Source organism: Erpetoichthys calabaricus, chromosome 8 (genome assembly GCF_900747795.2).
Source record: "Erpetoichthys calabaricus chromosome 8, fErpCal1.3, whole genome shotgun sequence".
NCBI lineage: Eukaryota > Metazoa > Chordata > Cladistia > Polypteriformes > Polypteridae > Erpetoichthys > Erpetoichthys calabaricus.
In genome coordinates, this window is record NC_041401.2 from 137,362,775 (window position 1) to 137,384,121 (window position 21,347).

Here is a 21,347-nt window from a genome sequence, read left to right on the forward strand (position 1 = left end):
AAGAAGATGTTAGTTGGGGTATTGTACCAAAACAAGTAATGGAAAGTGACCCCATACCCTGACATTTGACAAACCCCCACACCTGCTGAGCTGCTGAATCTGTCCACCTCTCAAACCTGTACATGCTCTGACTTTACCTCGAGGACATGACAGACAGAGCACTGAGAGCACCTTTTGGCTAACCGCTGCATTTATCTCTGTCCAATGCAGACTGTGCGTTGAAAGATTCTTTAGTACAAGGCAAGTATTATTATTTGTGTTGTGATTTTGTAACCATTGTGGCTTTGAGACAGTATTGTAAGCAGAATTACTGTACCTTACCACTGTGCATTGAGCTAACTTTCTCGCTGAACACATCCACATAGCTATGGGAATTTTGCTGTAGATTTGTACATTTATGGTCTGTTTATAGCTATAATTTGAAGAGCTCAGTAATAAATTGGTTTTGGTCAGTTAATGGAGTTTCCCCTGTGCCTTATTAGTCTGGAGCTGCTCAGTGTATCAGTGAATATTGGTAAAATTTTAAGCTACTTTATTTCTCAATATATTTTTACTTTATTTGTTAATATACTGTAGCAATGTATTTTAGAACATAGCGGTCATCCAATAAACATAGGAAACAGAAAGCAACCCAAAGTGCTGGTTTTGGCTTTATTGAAATATTAAAATGAGTGGGATGCTATACTTGTATTTTTTCTTTTTTTCCTCCAAATAACAATATAAAAATAACATCTCTCAACTGTCAGCAAGAGGGCCAGTGGTCAACGAGATCATGCAAGACCAGACTTTGGCACCATCCTTGGCCTGTCACCAACCAAGCCTGTCGGGCCACTTGTGCGGGTGCTAAGAGGAGAGGGTGGGAGGCATTTGCATCAGTCTGGCTCCTTGCTGCTCCCTTCAAGTTTGCATGCTAACTGAACAGGTGTTTTTTTCAGCTTTTTTGATAAGTTAGTTTAAATAAAGAAACTAAAACCAAATGAATCCAGGTCGAAGGGATATATCTGAGTGAAGGAAAAAAAAAAAAAAAAAAAAAAACACACAAAGTGTCGCTCCCTTCTTCCAGAGGCAGCGTCAGTAAATGCTTTGGCTTAGCAGTTGGAACCAAATTAACAGAAGTCAGAATTTTCAGTTTTTTTGTGGAATCAAAAAGTTGACTCGCTACTCTGACTATAAATCCGACTCCAGCTACACACTAGATATGGCATTTAAATATTTCATGCACAAGGCAGGTCTGGCTTCTAAACCACTTCCAAATCCAACATTTTTTTGCATCTGCTTCAGCAAGGTCCCATCTTGACATCTGTTATTAAGTGAGGAGATTCTGATGCACTTTGTCCTTGCCACTTAACTGAGGGAGGTTCCCAGTAAGCAATCAAAACTAGCTTTAGTCATGGCCATCAACAACCACAGACCTCGCTATGTATTTCATCTCCAGTAAGTTTCTTTCCTTTTGTTTCAGTGCGTAAGGCGTCTTGGGCAACTTTTGAAAAGGAGATGGGGAGGAACTGTTCTTATGCTATTAAAAGTCCTCAAGCTTTCAGAAATGACTGAGCAGAGTATTTGTGAGAAAATGTGCAGAGAGCCATAGGGAGGGCTGCTCTTACCTCACCCTCAAATGCAGTACGTCTGTACCCGCTTGAGACTACTTTGTGAAAGCCAGCTTCATGGAAACAGTGCAGAATACTAGCTGGGTTCCCCTTGTTCACTCCTCATTCTCTCTCCTGTTGAACTCCTCTTGGCATAAAAGGCATCTCACTTTGTTCCATTGTTTTCATTTCATAAAGTGGTCCCCTCATCATCGATGAACTGGATGCAGTCACTCTGCGAGTCCACTGGCCCCGTCGTACTATGGTGTACTAGTTCTATGGGACAAACATCCTCACTGCCACTACGCAGAAGTGGAGGTGGGGGTAACAGTCCCCCAAGAAGACCTCCTGCCTCGCTCCTCGAGTCTACAGTGGTCTCCCTTGGCCCTGCATAGGGAGGAGTGTTGAGCAGTCTGGAAGGCTGTAAAGTAGGTGGAGGTAACCCTGCAGCCTCCTTTCTGAGAAAAGAGTCCAAAGACACTGATGCATGCACACTATATCTGGTCCTGCTTCCAGATGTATTGCTGTGACTGACAGCTGTTGAAAACTCAGGAACAGAGAGAGGCATCTGGCTTGAACAGGTCATGCAGTGATGCAGGTTGGTGCTGCTGCATGTTGGGGTCAATGTAGGGGTCATAGTCGGCATAATGGTTGAAGGCAGGTATCTAGGAGTAAGAAGGAGCGGCTTGAGGAGCTGCATCATTTCCTGAAGATCTCGGCTCAGTTGGTTCACCTGTTGTGATAGACTGCACATCTGCATAGAAAGAGGAAAGTAGTTGATGTTACAGATCTCCAGAGTCTTATAGCAGAACATGCAGGTATTGAATCTAGTAAATAAAACAACAGAAGTGGCAGTAAAGAATGTAAAATGTACTACTCCCTACTGGCAGTGTGGCTTCTGCTTTACTGATTTGACTGATTTAAATGCTGACATTAAGAACTTTTCTATTGCTCCACACCTTTCTTCTGTCAATGAAGTAGTCGATTATTACAACAATGGGCTCCAGAACATCCTTGAGACCCATGCCCCAGTTAAATCACGAGTGGTCTCTTTTGTAAAATCTGCCCTGTGGTTTACAAGTGAGCTTCGACAGATGAAAGCAGCTGGGTAAGCCCTCGAGCGGTGTTTTGTTGCAACCAGTTTAACGGTCCACAAATTAGCTTATCGGGAACACCAAAAAAACTACTCCAGAGCACTGACCACTGCCAGATCTCAATACTATTCAAATTTAATCAACAACAGTCCTGGAAATTCCAAACAACTTTTTTCCGTGATAAATCATTTACTCAATCCTCACACCTATGCCTGTAATAATTTCACAGAGGAGCAGTGAAATAATTTTATTGAATATTTCACCTCTAAGGTAGACAACATCCGCTCCTCATTGTCTGTCTCTAGCCCTCCATCACTGGATGTTTCTACGTCAAAGCCAATGGGCTGCCTTTCCCAGTTCCTCTGTACCACAGTTAAAGAAGTTGAGGGCATCATACAGAGGATGAGGCCTTCAGCGTGGTCATTGGACCCTTTTTCCTACTCCTCTGGTAAAAGCTAATGTATCAGATATAAGCCCTCTTATTGCTGATATCATTAATCACTCTCTCCAGAGCGGCTTAGTCCCACTGGCCTTGAAAACCGCAAAAATTAGACCTCATTTTAAAAAATCCTCTTTGGAGTGATAGCAAACTATCGTCCGATCTCCAACCTTCCATTTTTGTCTAAGGTTTTGGAAAAGGTTGTTTTGGTCCAACTTCAGGATCACCTCAAAAAATTCAATCTGTTTGAAAAATTTCAATCTGGTTTCCAAACTTCTCACAGTTTAGAGACAGTACAGCCTCCTGATGGCTGCTGACCAGGGCTCTCCATCACTCCTTATACTCCTGGACCTCACAGCTGCATTTGATACAGTAGATCATAATATTCTCCTTCATCGACTTCACTATATAATTGGACTTTTTGGCATTGCTTTAGAGTGGTTCGAGTCCTATCTTCCAAATAGGGCTGAGTATGTGGCCTTGGGGGATGCTAAGTCTCATACCCACACTGTCACCTGTGGGGTCCCTCAAGGATCAGTCCTTGGGCCGACCCTTTTTAATATCTATATGCTACCCTTGGGTCACATCATTCGCAAGCATGGAGTTTCATTCCATTGCTATGCCGATGATACGCAGCTCTATGTGAGACTGGATTCGACTTCTCTTACACCTCCATCAACTCTTTCCTCTTGCTTGGATGAAATTGAGGCCTGGATGTCCAAGAACTTCCTCAAGCTGAACAGCACTAAAACTGAAGCTCTTTTAATTGGCACACAAATCCCACCCCCCCCAAATCAACTTTGTTCCTCTGTAAATTGTATTTCCTTTTCTGACCGTACCATTACCCTCTCCCCTTCTGTTACAAATCTGGGTGTCAAGTTAGACTCCCATCTGTCATTTGATACACATGTCCATCACCTTTGTAAAACTGCATTCCTTATCTTCGAAACATAGCCAAACTCCGTCCCTACCTCTCCCTCTGTGATGCTGAAAAGCTGGTTCATGCCTTTGTCTCACCAAGAATGGACTATTGTAATGCACTCCTCATCGGTATACTCAACAAGAGCCTTCAAAAGCTCCAACAAATTCAAAATAGTGCTGCAAGAATCCTGATGAGGGTGGGGAAATATGAACACATTTCACCAATCCTTCGGTCACTTCATTGGCTCCCTATTCATCTCCATATTGAATACAAACTCTATTTGTTTACTCACCATTGCATCCATGGAAATGCTCCACAATATCTTAAGGAACTCCTTATACTACAATCCACAAGAAACCTGTTTTGCAAATACCTATCGCCTTCGCTCCCCTGTGACCAAACTTCATACAATGGGTGACCGAGCCTTTGCAGCCACTGCTCCATGGTGCTAGAATGCCCTACCAGAGAGCCTGAGAACACAGCAGATTGTGGGCTGTTTTTAAAAAAACAAAAAAACTTTATATTTAGGAAAGCTTATTAACAAGAATGCTATAATTATTGTCATTTTATCTGTTTTAATCTTGCTTTTCCTTTGCTTAAACTTTCTTATGTAGCACTTTGAGATTTACTGTTAAAGTGCCCTATAAATAAAATGCATTATTATTATTATTGCTTTATCGATTCAATATTTTGTATGGGAACTGCATCAGTTTGTGTAAAAGCACATGCTCTGCTGCGAATACAGGCAGCAGTGAAAATTAATTATATTTTCTGCTTCACTATCGTCCATATATTTAATAGGCTGTGCATTCTTAGAAATAGCTTGCGTATGAAATATTATTTTCTTTTATAACATACTGTAAAGACACTATTGGTCAAAAGTTTTATAGCACCTCAATTTTTCCAGTTTTTATTGAAATTGAAGCAGCTCAAGTCCAGTGAAGAACCTGAAATGGTACAAATGTAAGTGGTAAACTGCCATAGGTAAGAAAAAAAACGTTTTGGTTACCAAAAACTGAAAAACAATGTAATTTTCAGAGCTGCACAAAAAAGGGCCTTACTCAGGGAACAGTTAAAGAAGTAACAGCAGCTTTTCTGCAGCAGAAGTTAGTTAAGCCTTGGAACTTGATGCAATTTCTACAGGTGTCCAAGTTTTTGCTGATTACTTTAAAACCGCTCTATCTCCATAAGAGTAGTGTTATAATAAACAAGTGGCAACCCTGTAAAGCATTATTTGGATAATATCTTACTGTATATTGCTATCATAATGGCAAAAAAGGCAATTAGCAAAATAAAACCATCAGACCATTATACAGTAATCCTTAAAAGTGTAGGCCTTTCTTTTAGAGAAATTGCAAAAGAAACCAAGATGTCACTGGGTTCAGTTATCTTCACTATTTAAGGGAATTTAGAAACTGGGGTAAAAACTGACTGGAACAAGTCTGGTAGACCCAGAGTCGCATCAAAATAGGGGACAATATTCTGAGAGGCGTCTCACAGGGCAACAGCTTCAAGAACAACACAGCAGCTGTGCAGCATCCATATCTCCAATTGTTTGTTTGTTCTATGCTTTAATTTATCAGTACATTGAGACTGTGGTGGTTTCTGGCCCAGGCAAGCTTCTTTTTCTTATTTTGCAGTTTTAACAAAGGCTTTCTTACTGCCAGTCATACCTGCAGCTTGAAGTCATCTCTTCACACTTGTTTACTGTCTTGTGAGACTCCTATCATACAAGCTGTCTGATTCTCTTGTGGCTTTGGGTCTGTCAGACTGTCCCTGTCAGAGTTTACCCAAGTTTCTTTTTAATGATGTAGATTAACTGTATTCACTGACATCTTGAATTTCTTTGTGATTTCTCTAAAGGAAAGAGCTAAACCTTTAATGGTTATTATGGTCTGTTTGTCTTGCATTGTTTTTTGAGAAAAGATATTTCATGGGGCGTACTTAACTTTTTTACATGACTGTATGTCAAGCAGATGTAGGTTATACTTAATGACTGGTGCTGGCCACCTCTCTAACTGCCTTGTTGTTATTCTGATGAGAGGCCTCTTAAGTTTGTCTCAGCCATGTCTGCAGTTTTGATATGTACTTCTTCATCTAATAGAAAATGGCTTCTCATAACTTTAAAGAGTGCAAAATGGTTTACAGCCTTGTAACATTTGGATAGCCTGGTTTGTCTAAAGCCTTTAACAAGCACAAGCTGGAAAAAGCAGAAGCAGCGTCTCGCTGGTACTGTGACCAATGGTATGAACCAGTATGAACATGTCAGCTTACACACACGTAAGGACTTGTGTAGTCAGAGTATTAAACATGAGTGGTTTCTGACAATTGTACTAAGATTTAAGGCTTTTGTTTAGGAATAAACTGTAAGCTGCTCAAGGAAATGTGTTTTTAAATAAAATTAGGAATACATGTGCTCTTAAAGTCTGTACCCAGGCAAATAAAAGCAAACCACAATTGTGAAAATATAATTGTAAAACTGTTAAGCTTATCTTTTACGTTTATCGTTTAATCACTTTTGTAGAAGGAATTCCACATGCTGTATAAAAATGGCATTTTGTCAGTGTCTCCTGGAACTGCACTCATCTATCAAAATGGCACTCCCCAGAGAACAGAAAACCTCTGCAGTATTTGCAAACCTTTCATTTACTAAGAGAAACCAACCTTCAGAATTAATCTGCGTCTGGCTTCACAAGACAGACTTGAATACATCTAAGTGTATCCAGGCTTAGCTGAATTAATCACTAGTGTCAGAGAGATGAATTTTATATAAGCACTCTGTAAAAAAATTTGTATTTCCTTATTTTTGTAGATAAACAGATTGAGATTCAGAGTTATAGTCTCTCTAAATGTGGCATAAATGTAGAGCACTGCATTGTTAGATACTGGCAAAGCACTGTAATGTTCTTAACTTTAAAAAGAAGCAAAAACATTTATTCACATTTTGGATAAATATTTTATTTTCTCTGCATACTATGAGTTAGAAAGTTAGATGTGTAGTCATTTTTTTGTTTCAGTGGTATGTAAAATAACATATTCATTGACAGTCGATATCTATTCAGGACTTAAATATTTTGGTGCTTTCCTCCCAAACCTTTTATGGTTTTAACACCCAATTACATTAATAAGCTGTTAGTACCTCACTACATTTTAAGACTATTATTCTCTCAAATTCATTACCTACGGCATATTCATCAGATGAATTAACTGCTTGTTGTAATGCTTAAATAAAAACATGTTTTTTTCATGGTTTTATTGGGAATTTTATAATCCTTTTATTGTGTTATTTGCTTTATTTTTTACTGTCTGTGTAAGCTGGTTTCTGATGACATAGGGAGTAATGCCAGTCATCTATGTACATCCATTGTAGTGTTGTACATTCCTGCTATGGATTCCTTCAGTTAGTATTCTGGAATGTCATTTGCATTGAACTCTTGAGGAGAGAATGAATATTACTCAGTACACAAATAAGGAGGAAGGAATAGCACAGGGAAGGGCAGACAGCAAAACACTGTGTTTACATGTGCAGATGTCGCCACTTCTATCAAGTGATTAGCTTGCTAGCTGTCCTGTATGGCCAGTCCAAGTCAGATGGACTGGCAACACTAAACTGGCCCTAGTGGGTTTGTGTGTGTTCACGCTGCAATGGACTGCCGCCTTGTCGATGTTCTTGTTCCTGCCTTGTGTCCTATGCTTTCTGGGATAGGCTTAAGCACCCCGTGACCCTACGCAGGCTCTGGCTCTGAAAGGATGCCCATTGAGGGAAACTGACCCTGCCCACACACCCCTTTCCAGCGACCTCATGACCCCCCATGCTCTCCCAATCCATCTACTGACTTCATAGGAAGAGTCACCAGAGACATGAATGTCACTGCAAAGGTAAGTAAACTTCTCGACAAGGTCGACGCTCTCTCCGCAAACAGACACACTGCTAATGGCTGTGCCTAAGAGGTCATTAAAGGCATGGATCTTGGTTTGATTCAACAATGACATATCTCTCTATTATAAAAGGAAATCTTGAGACAAAACTTTTTCAAAGAGATAATTTCAAGTCCCGCGAGATGAGACTTTGACCACAAGATTTTTTCAAGTCACACCCTGTGACAATGCGGGTTTGCTCCACGCTCCCATCTTCCTTTTGGAGCCCTTGAACCTGACACCGTCAGTAATGTCACCGACGAGCTTGGCAATAAGGCAGAACAAATGGAGCAAGGGGATGGTGCAAAAGTGCTTTTATTAAAACAACAAACAAAACCAACAATCAAAAACAAAGTGTTCAAATAAATAGTGCAGTGTATCCAATCTTTAAATAAATAATCCAATAAAAACAGCACTGAAAAGTGTAGGTTAAAATCCAATAGAAAAACTCTTTAAAAAAACAACGAGGTTAAAACAATGGCTGGAAGCAGTCTCTTTAAAAACAAAGCCTGGTGCCTTCTTTTTACCTGGCGGCTCCCCTGCTTCTCCCCTCAGGTTACGTGACAGGGAAGTCACCCTACCTGCAGCTGACCTTCTTCGCAGATCAGGGGCCTCATGTATAAACGATGCGTATGCACAGAAATGTTGCGTACGAACGTTTCCACGCTCAAATTGCGATGTATAAAACCTAAACTTGGCGTAAAGCCATGCACATTTCAACGGTACCTCATACCCTGGCGTACGCAATTTCTCCGCTCGGTTTTGCAGACTGGCGGCACCCAGCATCAAAGCAGTGCTACTGTTCCTGTGTGGTCACCCTTTCTTTCTTAGGTCCACATTCCTGACGCAGCTTTATAAATACACTGAAACTAACTGCATATTGTTTATTAGTGTAATGCATCTGATTGAAATTAACCTGCAGCAATGGTCCAGGGAATAGCCATAGTATTCCAAATACCATAACTGCTTTAGCGTTGTTACTCTCAATGCATCTTCTTCTTTCAGCTGCTCCCGTTAAGGGTTGCCACAGCAGATCATCTTTTTCCATATTACTCTCACTGCACCACTCAGAGTATTTATATCACTGTATCTGAGTGGGGAATCACAGCAGCAGCTGATTGGAAAGAGAATTATCGGTATACAGCATGAAGCAGACGCTGCCTGAGCCACGGCAAAACGTTTCAGAGACTTTCCTGTACAGACTTCGCGGTTTAGAAAAAGTTTCATCCCAAGAACTATAAACACACTCAATCAGTCCATCAAGTGCTCCTTGTAGAACTGTTTGTACTTATAAGTACAATTACCTCACTGTAAACTTGCACTACAGTTATAATATTGCACAACCTACGCCACTTTATAAAGCACGTATTTACATACGATATCATTTTTAAGATGAAATACAGCAAAATATGTTGATTATATCATACAGATAAAACTTTAACTTCATTTAAATAATCTGTATTGTTAATAATTAAACATGTGAGGACACGGTGCCGCAGCGTTAGCTAGTTCAGGGATTGTTCCTGCATTGCGTTGTACTCTTGCTGGTGCTGACGCGACACTGGAAGGATAGACGGATAGAATGATTAAACATGTACTACGAAGATATTTCAATGTTCCTTAAACGTTTTGAAGAATCGGCGTTCTAAGCTTACAAATAGCTTCACGTCTATTACAGAGCTGATTGTGTGGCGATTGGGTATTTGGAGAAAGAAAAGTAAGGACAGGAATTGGAGGTTAGTACGTTTGAAAGAGACAGTACTTCTGTAATAAATTATTTCATCGAAGGTCGCGCATGGTGCAGCAAGCCTCTTGCGTGAGATATGAACAAGCACTGCGCCATTGTGTTCCCATGTTTAATAACATGCTTTCATTCCTATCATCATGAAAAAGATATCACGTATACATCTCAGTATTTTAATCATTCAGAGAGCTGTAATATCACGAATGTAATGGATTATGTGTCCTGTCGGAGAAAGAGAAAGCCCATTTAAGAGGCAGGTAGTGATTCACACATGTAGAGCACATAGAAGATCAAATACAGAACAAAGCATTTAACATGCTACTTCAGTTATAATGGGATTTGAGAAACTAGTAAATTAAATGATTTTAAGATGAAGTTTGTGATGTTCTACTTTAATGGCAAAATAAACTACGTGATTAAAGTGGAAATTTCGAGTTTAAAGTTGACATTTCATGCTTTTTTCCCACTGTGTGCCTATTTTTTTATCTGTACCCTAATAAGCTTTCATGTGACACTCAGACGGTGGGCTACAACTCGCCTTTTCACGGCGACTTCTTTTTTATTTTGGGCACTGTGCGACTTTGTACATTTGAGCTTTCGAGTTTCTCTGACACTCTGTCACTTGATCAACTTCCTTTTGTTGATTATACCACTGTTTAAACCAACAAATAGTACGTTTTTCCTTTGCTTCCACTTGGTATTCGCTGAAATTCTTATATTTTCCCCCATGCTTATCCCATTGTCTTTTCACAGAAGGCTATTTATATTGATTTGCATATTCAAAGAGGCGTAATTCTGGGAGGAGTTGGGGCAGGACAGAATGCGCGTGCACGTGCGTTACTTTTCACGCTGATCGGGGTTTATGTAGCGGAATAACGTGGAAGTTTGCGTATGTACAGATTCCTGCATCTGGATTTTTCTGTGCGTACGCACATTCCCGCTTTTGTGCTTACGCCATGTTATAGTGTGAGTTCTACGCACAGCGTTATACATGAGGCCCCTGGTCTGGTGGCCTTCTGATCCCTGGCTTCGGTTCTGCTCACCCAGACCAAGACTTGGGCTCCCCAGCGAACAGGACACTCACACTGGGGCTTCTCTTCCCAATCTCTGACTTCCGCTGCCTTTGTTGCGGTGAGCCAACCTTCTCCTGGTCAGTCCTGCTCCAAACAAGTGCTCAGCAGGAACGACTACTACCGTCGGCCCTTGGGTGCCGGCCAAACATCCCACTCGGGCTTGCCTCTCCCAGCTGCTTGTATACAGAGCGAGCCTGCACTTGCTCGCTCTCCTTCTCTCTCTCTCTCTCTCACACACACACACACACACACACACACACACACAGGCTTTCTCCTCGCTGCTTCCTGCCTTCTTCCCTGCAACCTCCGTCTTTCTTTTCTCTTTCCTTCCCTACTAGCCGCCTCACGCTTCTATATATCATGGGAACGTGGATCAGCTGTGGCAATCAGCAGCTCCCGGGAACAATTATGGATGTGGACGGCTCCTCACCCATGCACTAAAGTGAGAACTGCTCAGCCACATACCACCACACCCCCTCGCTTAGCCGCGAGTACGGCGACTATTTATTTTAAAAACTGGCCCTTTTAACATGAGCTGTGGACTCGCTATACCACACACCCTTCTCTCAACCATATTCAACCATGCACACAGTCCTCTTACCTCTCATTCGTGTGAATGCTTTTGACAAATACAGTTCCTGCTCTCTTAGCTCTTATAAATTTTTATGTTTTCCTCACTTTAAGTTCCCAATAAAAGAACACTTATGTCCAAATCTTATTGAAGAATTTCATCACCAAGGGTTATCAACAAAAGAAATAAGTACATGGGCAATCCTAGCACTGAGAAATGATGAAGTCAAACAAAGTAACGTGAAAATTGTTGATCAGTTATGCTGCAAATTGGTTAAAGGCGTATCCATAGACTATGCTGAAACAGTTGGTGGTGATCGTGCGGAAGATAAAAACATCAACTTACAATATCCCGAAGAATATCTATAACCGCTAACACCGTATGGTCTTTAACTGCCCAAATTACTGTTGAAAGAAGGATGTATCCAAGAAAGGTAATGTAGTACATCTCCTGTGGATAACATTAGACACCAAAGGAGATCTTGGTATGCCATTCATATTAAAACGTTAACAGTTTCCCGTTAGGTTAGCTTTTGCAAATCACAGAGACAAACATTCAAAAAAGTCGGTTTATTTATTAGAGAGAAAGAAACGAAATTCACTCACGGGAAGTTATACATTGCGTTGTCACGATGTAAGTCCAAACACAGAATCAAAATTCAATGTGATATTGTTGAAAATGTAATTTTAAAAAATTGTTTTTACTGAAGTTTTACAGTAAAAGTGTAAGTTTAAAAAGTATTTGCGTGTTAATTTCAAATCCAAACAGAATGAAATCATATAATGCAACAAATAACTCTAACGCAACATGAAACATAATTTACTTTCAAATTATTATGTTTTACTATTTTTTAATATGATTAATTACTTACTGTAATGTAAAATAGTTATATTATGCATATGTAATAATTCCCATGAAAATAAAAATCTGTTTAAATTGTACATCTGCATCCCCATACGTGAGTGGCTGAACCACAAAGTGGCTAGGGTGTAGCGCCAGCCCGGGGGTTGGCGAGCGAAGTAAGCAGGGGACAAAGCCCCCTAGTGTTCTTAATTAACAGTCCTTGACTTGTCAATGGTTTGTCACTTGTTTCAATAGCAATGCACTGCCTAGCCTAAGCCACTTCAGCTATGCACATAGTGCTCTAAGGAGGACATTACAAGCTAATAATATATATTAAAATATTTTTATAGGCCTTAACCCAAATGGACTGTAATATCTATGGCATGTGCACCATGTGTAGTTTATGCTTACTTTTTATATATTCATTATACTACAGTATAATAAAACTGAATTAGTGGTCTAATAAATGTGCCTTCCATTAAACCTCTGCAGACCTCCAAGACCTAAACACAAGCTTGGATAGAAATAACAAAGTGCCACTTGCTGCTTAAGTAAATTCCATGTATGGTAGTCTCCCCCTCAAGTTTCACTTCCAGTCACTCCTGTCAGCTTTGCCACCAAAGAGGAAAATGAGTAAACAGATTCTTATCTACACATGCAAACTCTTAAACAAAGTAAAACTAGTACTCACCTCTTGGTTTAGTTTATTGATGCTTTGTTTTGTCTCATCGTTGTTCCCTAAAATTAAGAAAACATTGATACTTTAGTTATGCATTCTTAACTCCCAGCAGGCATTACTGCATGCGAATATACAGTATATTTACTGTATATTTACAACTGTCAGTTATCTTAAGTTAATCTCAGAGATGTTTACGATTTAGAGTATCTCAGCACCATGAAAAGACTTGTTTGATCATTTTAAATTTCAGAATTAGTTCAACCTGTGGAACATCAATATGTTGTAAAACTTGCGTCCAGATATGCCTGTTTTATGTCACACCAGCCTTCCTACAAGCTCAGCAAATGACACTTTACTGCGTGGCTTATTATCCCACTGCTGACTTTATGAGTTTTGCCATCCCTCATCAAAAGTGAATGCATGTGCAACACACTGACTCTATATCCTCACTGCTTTAATTTCAGGATTTAGAGCAACTTTTGTTGAATTTCATTGTGTTGAAATTTTGACAGTTTTGAATATGCAATTGAAATACACTAGGAAGGAACAAAAAAGTGCACCGTCATGCCAAACAACAGGCTAGTAAATGCAGAGAGGGCGAGTTATGTTGTCATCAGAACATCTCCCGGATTTCTGGGGAACTGTAAATGCTTTTTATTTCTCCCAGTAAGAATAGATTGCATGCAGTGAGATAGAATTAAAGTCAGTTGTTTAACATTTCTTCACTTATATGAATTGATAATGCATCTGTTTATGGCTGCATCTCTAAGCAGCTCAGAAGTTATGGGATTTGATTTCAGTGTTGCAGAAGATTTCTGCATTCCACAGCACATTCAAAAGCTGTTAATTTCAATGCGCGCTTCTTCCAGAGATCAATATCTTGATAGACTAGACAGAATATCAGAGCAAGAGAAACAGGTGCCCACATTGTGAAGACGTTTCATAAAGTTTTTTGTGTTCAACCTGGGTAATGCAACACAACAAAGAAAATATGTATTCATACATCTTTACAATTTGACTGGGAAGCCTGTTCATGTAAATTTGTCATTTTGTTCAAGAATGCACACTTTTTAACAAGCTTGTAAAGCTTTTTGATTCTAGTATGGCATTAATAATGAATTGACAACTTACTGTGAGGCACAATCTGTAGTTACCTTTAAGTCGCATTTGAAAGGTTGCTCTGAACAACCTTTTACCCATTAGTTTGAATGAATTTTCCTTTGTAAGTTTACAACACACCAGCCCTGGCTATTGTTTTGATACTGAGTTGCTTTGTATTGAATGGTGTGGACAACTCACCTGCAAGTGGAACAAAGGGATGACTGTGAATTGCGTTGGAGCTGAACTCAAACTTTTGTCCTGGTGGGGCATTGCTGTCTGTCTCAATACCATCAACAAATCTGTGAAAGGAAAGACATTGACTTGAGTAGACTTCTCGATTCTAGAGAGACCAATCCTGCATGTTTGTTTGTTTATTTTAAAGACAGTTGTATGAAGCCTTGTAAGTTGTATGCTACATGTAAACAGCTGACCAATACTATACTACAGATGACATTTTCTTGATAAATTTACTTTATGTATCATGTTTCATTATATATCAAATAATCACTATATTTATAATGAATAATATATTAAAACAAATGCAATAAATATGCAGTGTTACTGTTTAAACATACTGGGATGTCTAAGTTTTCTCATTTAGCAGACATTGCCAGATGATGACTTACTGTCTTGATACAAACCTTAAATTAATTGATAACCAAAAAATAAGGTGTATAATTAGACCAAGGGATAAAACCAGACCCTCCACCAGGGGCATCTGTAATAGAAATTTACTACAAATTAAAACAAAAAGTATATCACCAATTCAGAAAGAAGCATACAGTTTTAAATGCTACTTATTGAACATTCGCTCTCTTGGCACTAAAGCTGTTTTGGTAAATGATATTATATTAAGTACAAAATCTGATCTGTGTCTTCTCACCGAAACCTGGCTTAGTAAATGTGACAATGTCCCCCTAGCTGAGGCGTCACCAGATGGCTACTCGTTCCTTCATAAGTCTAGAGATTCAGGTCGAGGAGGAGGCCTTGGAATAATTCATTGTAACAAAATGCAAATCACTTCTAAAAATTTAGGCAACTTTACATCCTTTGAGGCATTCATTTTAAATATTAAAACAGATTCCAACACAATTATAGTGCTCGTCTATAGACCACCAGGGCCGTATTCATTGTTCATGTCTGAATTTAGCAACCTTTTATCTGACTTGGCTATAAATTATGATCACGTAGTACTGATGGGAGATTTTAATGTACACATTGATGTGGAAACTGACACTTTTAGCAAATGTTTTACTTATTTGTTAAATTCAGTAGGATTTTGTCAGAATGTCAGAGGTCCAACTCATAATCATAACCACACATTAGATTTAATTATAACTTACAAAGTTGAAATTCAAAATTTAATTATTACTCCATTAAATGAAGTTATTTCCGATCATTACTTAATTACATTTGATTTAGTCCTGCCCTTGCTAACACACTCCCAGATTAAAACAAAGACAGTGCGACATCTAGATTGTAATTCTGCTTCAAAATTTATAGATACTTTGAGTAAGTCGAGTGTAATTGTGGAAAACTATTTAGATCAGTTAACATCAAATGTAAACGTGGAAAACAATTTAGATCAGCTAACATCACATTATAATGTGACCTTGAGAGATGCTCTGGACACAGTGGCTCCCCTTAAAACAAAAGTGATCAAAGCACATAGAAACTCTCCCTGGTTTAATGAAAACACTCGAGCTCTTAAATTAGAGTGTCGAAAACTGGAGCGCAGATGGAGAACAACAAAGCTACATGTCTTTCAAATTGCATGGACAGAGAGTGTTAATAAATATAAAAAAAGCCCTCTTTAAAGCTCGGTCAGAATACTATTCTACATTAATAGATAACAATAATAAAAATCCTCGGGTACTGTTTAGAACAGTGGCTAAATTAACAAATGGAAATTCAGATCAACAGTGCAAAATACCAACAGACATTAGCAGTACAGACTTTATGAACTTCTTCAATGAGAAAATTAAAAATATAAGATCCCAGATCTCTGCATCACAGTACAAACCAAATACTAGCTTAGCAGACCCTGTCTCACATTGCACTCAGCACTTTAGTAATTTTAATCCTGTAACTGAGCAGGAAGTATTAAGTTTAATTTCTAAAATGAAGCCCACTACTTGTTCCCTAGATCCAGTGCCAACAAAACTAGTAAAAAGTGCAATGGATGTTCTTGCAGCGCCTATCCTAAACATTATCAATAGTTCATTATTGCATGGCACAGTACCTGATACACTAAAAGTGTCAGTCATTAAACCATTACTTAAAAAGTCAGACCTTGACCCGCATATACTAAATAATTATAGGCCTATTTCAAATTTACCGTTTCTCTCTAAAATACTAGAAAAAGTAGTCGCCAGTCAGCTTCAGACACACCTTACGCATTACAATTTATTTGAGAAATTCCAGTCTGGTTTTCGCACTGGTCATAGTACAGAAACGGCACTAACACGGGTTGTAAGTGACATTCTGATATCCTCTGATGAAGGAAACTCCACTGTAATTATGTTGTTGGACTTAAGTGCAGCTTTTGACACCATCGACCATTCTATTTTACTGCACAGGCTAGAAAATGATGTTGGGCTTACAGGCACCGTGCTCGCTTGGTTTAGTTCTTACTTATCAAATCGATTCCAATATGTACAGAAATGTGCTGACAGTACTCCATCATTATACACAGAAGTTCAATATGGTGTCCCGCAGGGCTCAGTACTGGGACCTTTACTGTTTTCACTGTACATGCCTCCACTGGGATCTATCATTAGGAAACATAATGTTAATTTTCACTCGTATGCAGATGACACCCAGTTATACCTTTCATTTAAATCAGATGAAGTTTCTCCAATGTTGTCTTTAATTAGTTGTGTTAGTGAATTAAAGGAGTGGATGAATAAGAACTACTTGTCTTTAAATACAGATAAAACAGAGATGTTAATTGTTGGAGGGAATGATGCTGATCACAACAATATTTTGTCATCATTTAACTCAGTGGGAATCCCAGTCAATTTTACTGAATCAGCCCGCAATCTAGGAGTTATCTTTGACTCTAGCATGTCATTTAAAGCGCATATTACAAAGTTGTCCAAAACATGTTTTTCCATCTTAAAAATGTTAGGAAATTAAGGTGCTTTTTAAATTAACAGGATTCTGAGAAACTAATTCATGCATTTATTTCTAGTAGGATTGACTACTGCAATGCGGTGTTCACTGGATGTTCAAACTATTCTTTATACAGCCTCCAGTTAATCCAAAATGCGGCTGCAAGAATTATTACAAGAACAAGAAAATACGAACCATAACTCCAGTTCTTAAATCCTTACACTGGCTCCCGGTTAAGTTTAGGGCAGATTTCAAAATCCTTCTTTTAACATATAAAGCATTAAATGGTCGAGGTCCAGCTTACTTGTCTGAACTTATCATGACTTACAAACCTGAGCGCACATTAAGATCTCAAGATGCCAGTCTGCTTATGATCCAAAGGATTAATAAAATAACAGTGGGAGGTCGAGCTTTTAGTTACAGGGCCCCTAAACTGTGGAATGGTCTGCCTACTACTATAAGAGATGCCCCTTCGGTCTCAGCTTTTAAATCCCGGCTGAAGACTCACTACTTCAGTTTAGCATATCCTGACTAGAGCTGCTGATTAACTGTACAGACTGCATCTCTGTTGTTAGTCATTAGCACTTAAACATAAGTAACATGATAGTTATAATTATATAATAACCCTCACTTATTCTGTTTTTCTTCTCGGTACTCAAATGTGGCACTTGGTGCCATGGCCCACCTGCCAAGTTGTTTTGCCTGCCTAAGGAAAAGTCATCCCAGATGGAGGATCACAGGAATCATGGGAAAGAGGGGTCCTTTCATCGGATTGGCTGGCCCAGCACTGTTTCAGCCATGGAATGGCCAAATGGGGGAGGCAGCTTGAAGGAAGAGGTCTCCAGGACTCTACACAAATCCAAATCTTATCATGGGATATATCATCTACTGTTAAATTCTGCTCTGTACTTCTAAAATTTATATTTTTTATTTCTTACTATATTGGGGAATTGCTCTGTTCTGTGAACTGCATTGTATTGTATTGACCCCCTTCTTTTGACACCCACTGCACGCCCAACCTACCTGGAAAGGGGTCTCTCTTTGAACTGCCTTTCCCAAGGTTTCTTCCATTTTTTCCCTACAAGGTTTTTTTTGGGAGTTTTTCCTTGTCTTCATAGAGAGTCAAGGCTGGGGGGCTGTCAAGAGGCAGGGCCTGTTAAAGCCCATTGCGGCACTTCCTGTGAGATTTTGGGCTATATAAAAATAAACTGTATTGTATTGTATTGTACTGTAGTGAGATATTACAATTATTATGCTCTTTTACGTGTAACGGAAGGGACCCTTCAAAATCAAGGAGTTATACCAGCCTATCGCTTATAGTTAATCTGAAAATGATAGTCCTATCGCAAAGGTCTTTCATGCGATTTTCTATACATTTATTCCAGTCATTGCCTTTAATCTTGCAGTAGCAGGTTTTATTTTTTAAAGGTACTTTATCTCATGTTTAGAACATTCCTGTTGTTACCTGGGGCTCAGATCAGGAGGGCCACTGAAGCTGACCACAGGAATCTGCAGTTTTGAAGGCTTGTTCTCTACAATGCATGTGTCAGCTGGGATCCGGAATGGTCGGGGTGGTAACAGAGGAGAGCGTAGTGGGGAATTTAATGCCCTGGTCAGCCTCAGCGGAGAACGGGGATGTGGCGACAGAGGTGACATCTCATCGTCTTCAAGCTCATCATCTTCTCGAATGGATGGCAGCTTCTTCATCAGACCACCATTGCTCTCGTTCTCTACCTGTGGGATAGCATCAACATTTTAATTAAATTCTTGAAAACCCCTAGAAAAACACCAAAGCACATTTCACAGAGTCACACTGGCAAGCATTAATAACTTTTTACATTGGGCAGTGCAGAAAAAAAAATCCGTCCAGATGGATAAATGTTTAATTTAGTCCAGAATACTGCACATGACATAAAATACATGAATGGCCTTGCCACGTGCCCTTGTGCCCTGATTCACATGCTTTACACGTGGCGGAAATGAAAGGCTGGCTTCAGAGCTAATCCCCCTGATTCCTTGGTCTCTCCCCACTCATTCAGCCAAAGGCTCAGAGCTATTTTTAACACAGAGCTATTCTTAGCAACTGGAATCACATGGAGCCTCAGGGATGACCTCGTTGTGTGCTTCAGAATGTGAAGGCAGCAACATATTCCTAACAACAAAGACATGTTCAGCACCGCTGAAGCTGGCATCTCAATTTATTTAAAGATCCCTGAATCTATTTTTAAGCCAGTAACTTGGGAGGTGCCAACGGCTTCCCTGTTGTACTCCAGACAAACTGCATTTATGCAGTCTGCATGTTTTCTGAATAAGCAAGGTCACATGCATTATTTATTTCTTATATGCAATTAAAAGATAATAAATCTTTAGTATTAAAATATTTGTATACAATACTTTTATACAGCCTTGTTTTGTCTAACATTCAGAATTGAGTCTTTCAAAGAACACATGGAAGTGCGGATGACCTATGATTCTCCAAAAGTGTACATATACTTTCCCTTGAAGCGCAAAAAGCCCGTTTATTACTCAGAACAGTTTACCCACATGCCACTCTGGACGCATCTATACAGACACAGGAGAAATGGCCAGGTTTCTGTTAGCATCTCTAGTTAAATATCATGCAGTTTATAAATACTAGAACAGTGGCTAGCTTGGATACCACTTATTGGTCCCCAGCGCCATAAAAATGGCTGCCATCTCATATTTCCCTCACTCATTGCACTTTCTGGTTTACTTTTGATTTTTGTGTCTTAAACTAGGAGTTGGTATACCTGTTCACAGCCAGTTAGCTCTACAGAGGAAGGAAACTTGCAGCACTTGCTTGTTCCACCTGTTTGTAGGTAATTTTTTGCAGGGTTGCATGGTGCTGTTTGTAAAAGATTTTCTTTTTTAAGTGGTCTGAAGGTGCTGGCCAATGCTGCCAAAAGTAAAAAAGATGAAACAAAGGTGCTTTTGAATTTGACATCCTATCTGGCTGGTGCAGGAGCCAGTGGAGTTTAGAAAGGCTAGCAGCATTGGAGACAGCTTCAAATCTTTGTGAGTCCCACTAATTATTATACATTATATTGTTGTTTTCCTGACCTGTGCAGTATGCTGTATAACAGCATACTGTATATAAGTGATTCCAAAATAATTTTAACAAAATAGAAATTGCATGAATGACATAATATTCAGGTGTATTGGGGGACTTTAGTTATGCTTTGAAAGTTTTAGCATTTTTTTTTCATGAAAGACAACAGTATTGCCATTTTGTTTATTAAATATTTTTGTAACAAATCATATTCAGAAATAAAAGTGAAAAGTATGAATTAGCATAAGCCTCATTAATTTGGGTTTTTCCTAAAAAATGTAATGATTTATTTCACGAGGTAGAAGTACATAATAAACAAGAATAGTTACATCAAATATTAATGTGTGCTTCAATTGAAATGTTTAAAGTTTAAATATTCTCAATTGTAATAGACAAAAATTAAAAAATAATATATTCCTAATTGCTGACCTTGACATAGTCTAAAATGATAGCCCACATAGTAATGTTTAAAATTTGTCATTTTCTAACCTTCTAGGAGTAGATGTTAGGAGAGTTTGGACAACCAGTAAAAAATCAAATATCAAAAATATTATTATATTCATAATCAGCAACCTCAAAATATTATAAAACGACACTCCACATGCTTATATTACCGATCTCCATTTTTTGAAGTTTTGTGAAAAGGATTATGGGGTGAACCACTGGGATTGGTTGATGTGGCCTACACAACTTCAAGTCCATCTGATCATTTTTGCTAGTATACTCTTTTTCATAAGGGTATAATGTCCTGCACAGAATATGGTGTAGACCTGAGGGTTTTATCGGGTCTAGAAGGCCAAACATTAGAGGAATACTCAAGTGCACAACATCTTGCATGAGGAGAGATCAAGATACATTGAATGGTATATCATACTTGAGAGTTTTCTCATACCGGTGAATAGAAGAGAGTCTCGTCTTTCTGATGTCCCATGTTTTACATATTAAAATAGAATGGAAAATAAGGCCGAGACTGCAGCTCAACTCACCACAGCTGTTAACCCTGAGCACAATGCCAGTACAGCACCGGCTCCCTCAACCAGCACATGGGCTTTGGACCTCACAAACAGTGGAGAGGCTCCTCTGTCTGATGCCTCGGGATTTAAGTACCATGCCCAAAAATAGAAAAAAAGTGCTCATAAGTAATTCTTATGAAAACAATAACTGTAATTACATTTATTAATGGAGTACAAAAA

General features: G+C 39.0%; 1 protein-coding gene across 1 annotated transcript in view; it reads right to left on the reverse strand.

Annotated features, from left to right (window-relative positions):
* Nucleotides 1-643: 643 nt before the first annotated feature.
* kcnh3 (potassium voltage-gated channel, subfamily H (eag-related), member 3) overlaps nucleotides 644-21,347 on the reverse strand; it is a 577,011-nt gene continuing 556,307 nt past the window's right edge. Inside the window, exons 12-15 of the mRNA XM_028807521.2 lie at nucleotides 18,550-18,818; nucleotides 14,169-14,269; nucleotides 12,882-12,928; nucleotides 644-2,340 (exon numbers count right to left, since the gene is read on the reverse strand). Of these exons, the coding sequence (XP_028663354.1) occupies nucleotides 1,777-2,340; nucleotides 12,882-12,928; nucleotides 14,169-14,269; nucleotides 18,550-18,818 (981 nt within the window). The 3' untranslated portion in view covers nucleotides 644-1,776. The remainder of the gene's footprint in view (nucleotides 2,341-12,881; nucleotides 12,929-14,168; nucleotides 14,270-18,549; nucleotides 18,819-21,347) is intronic.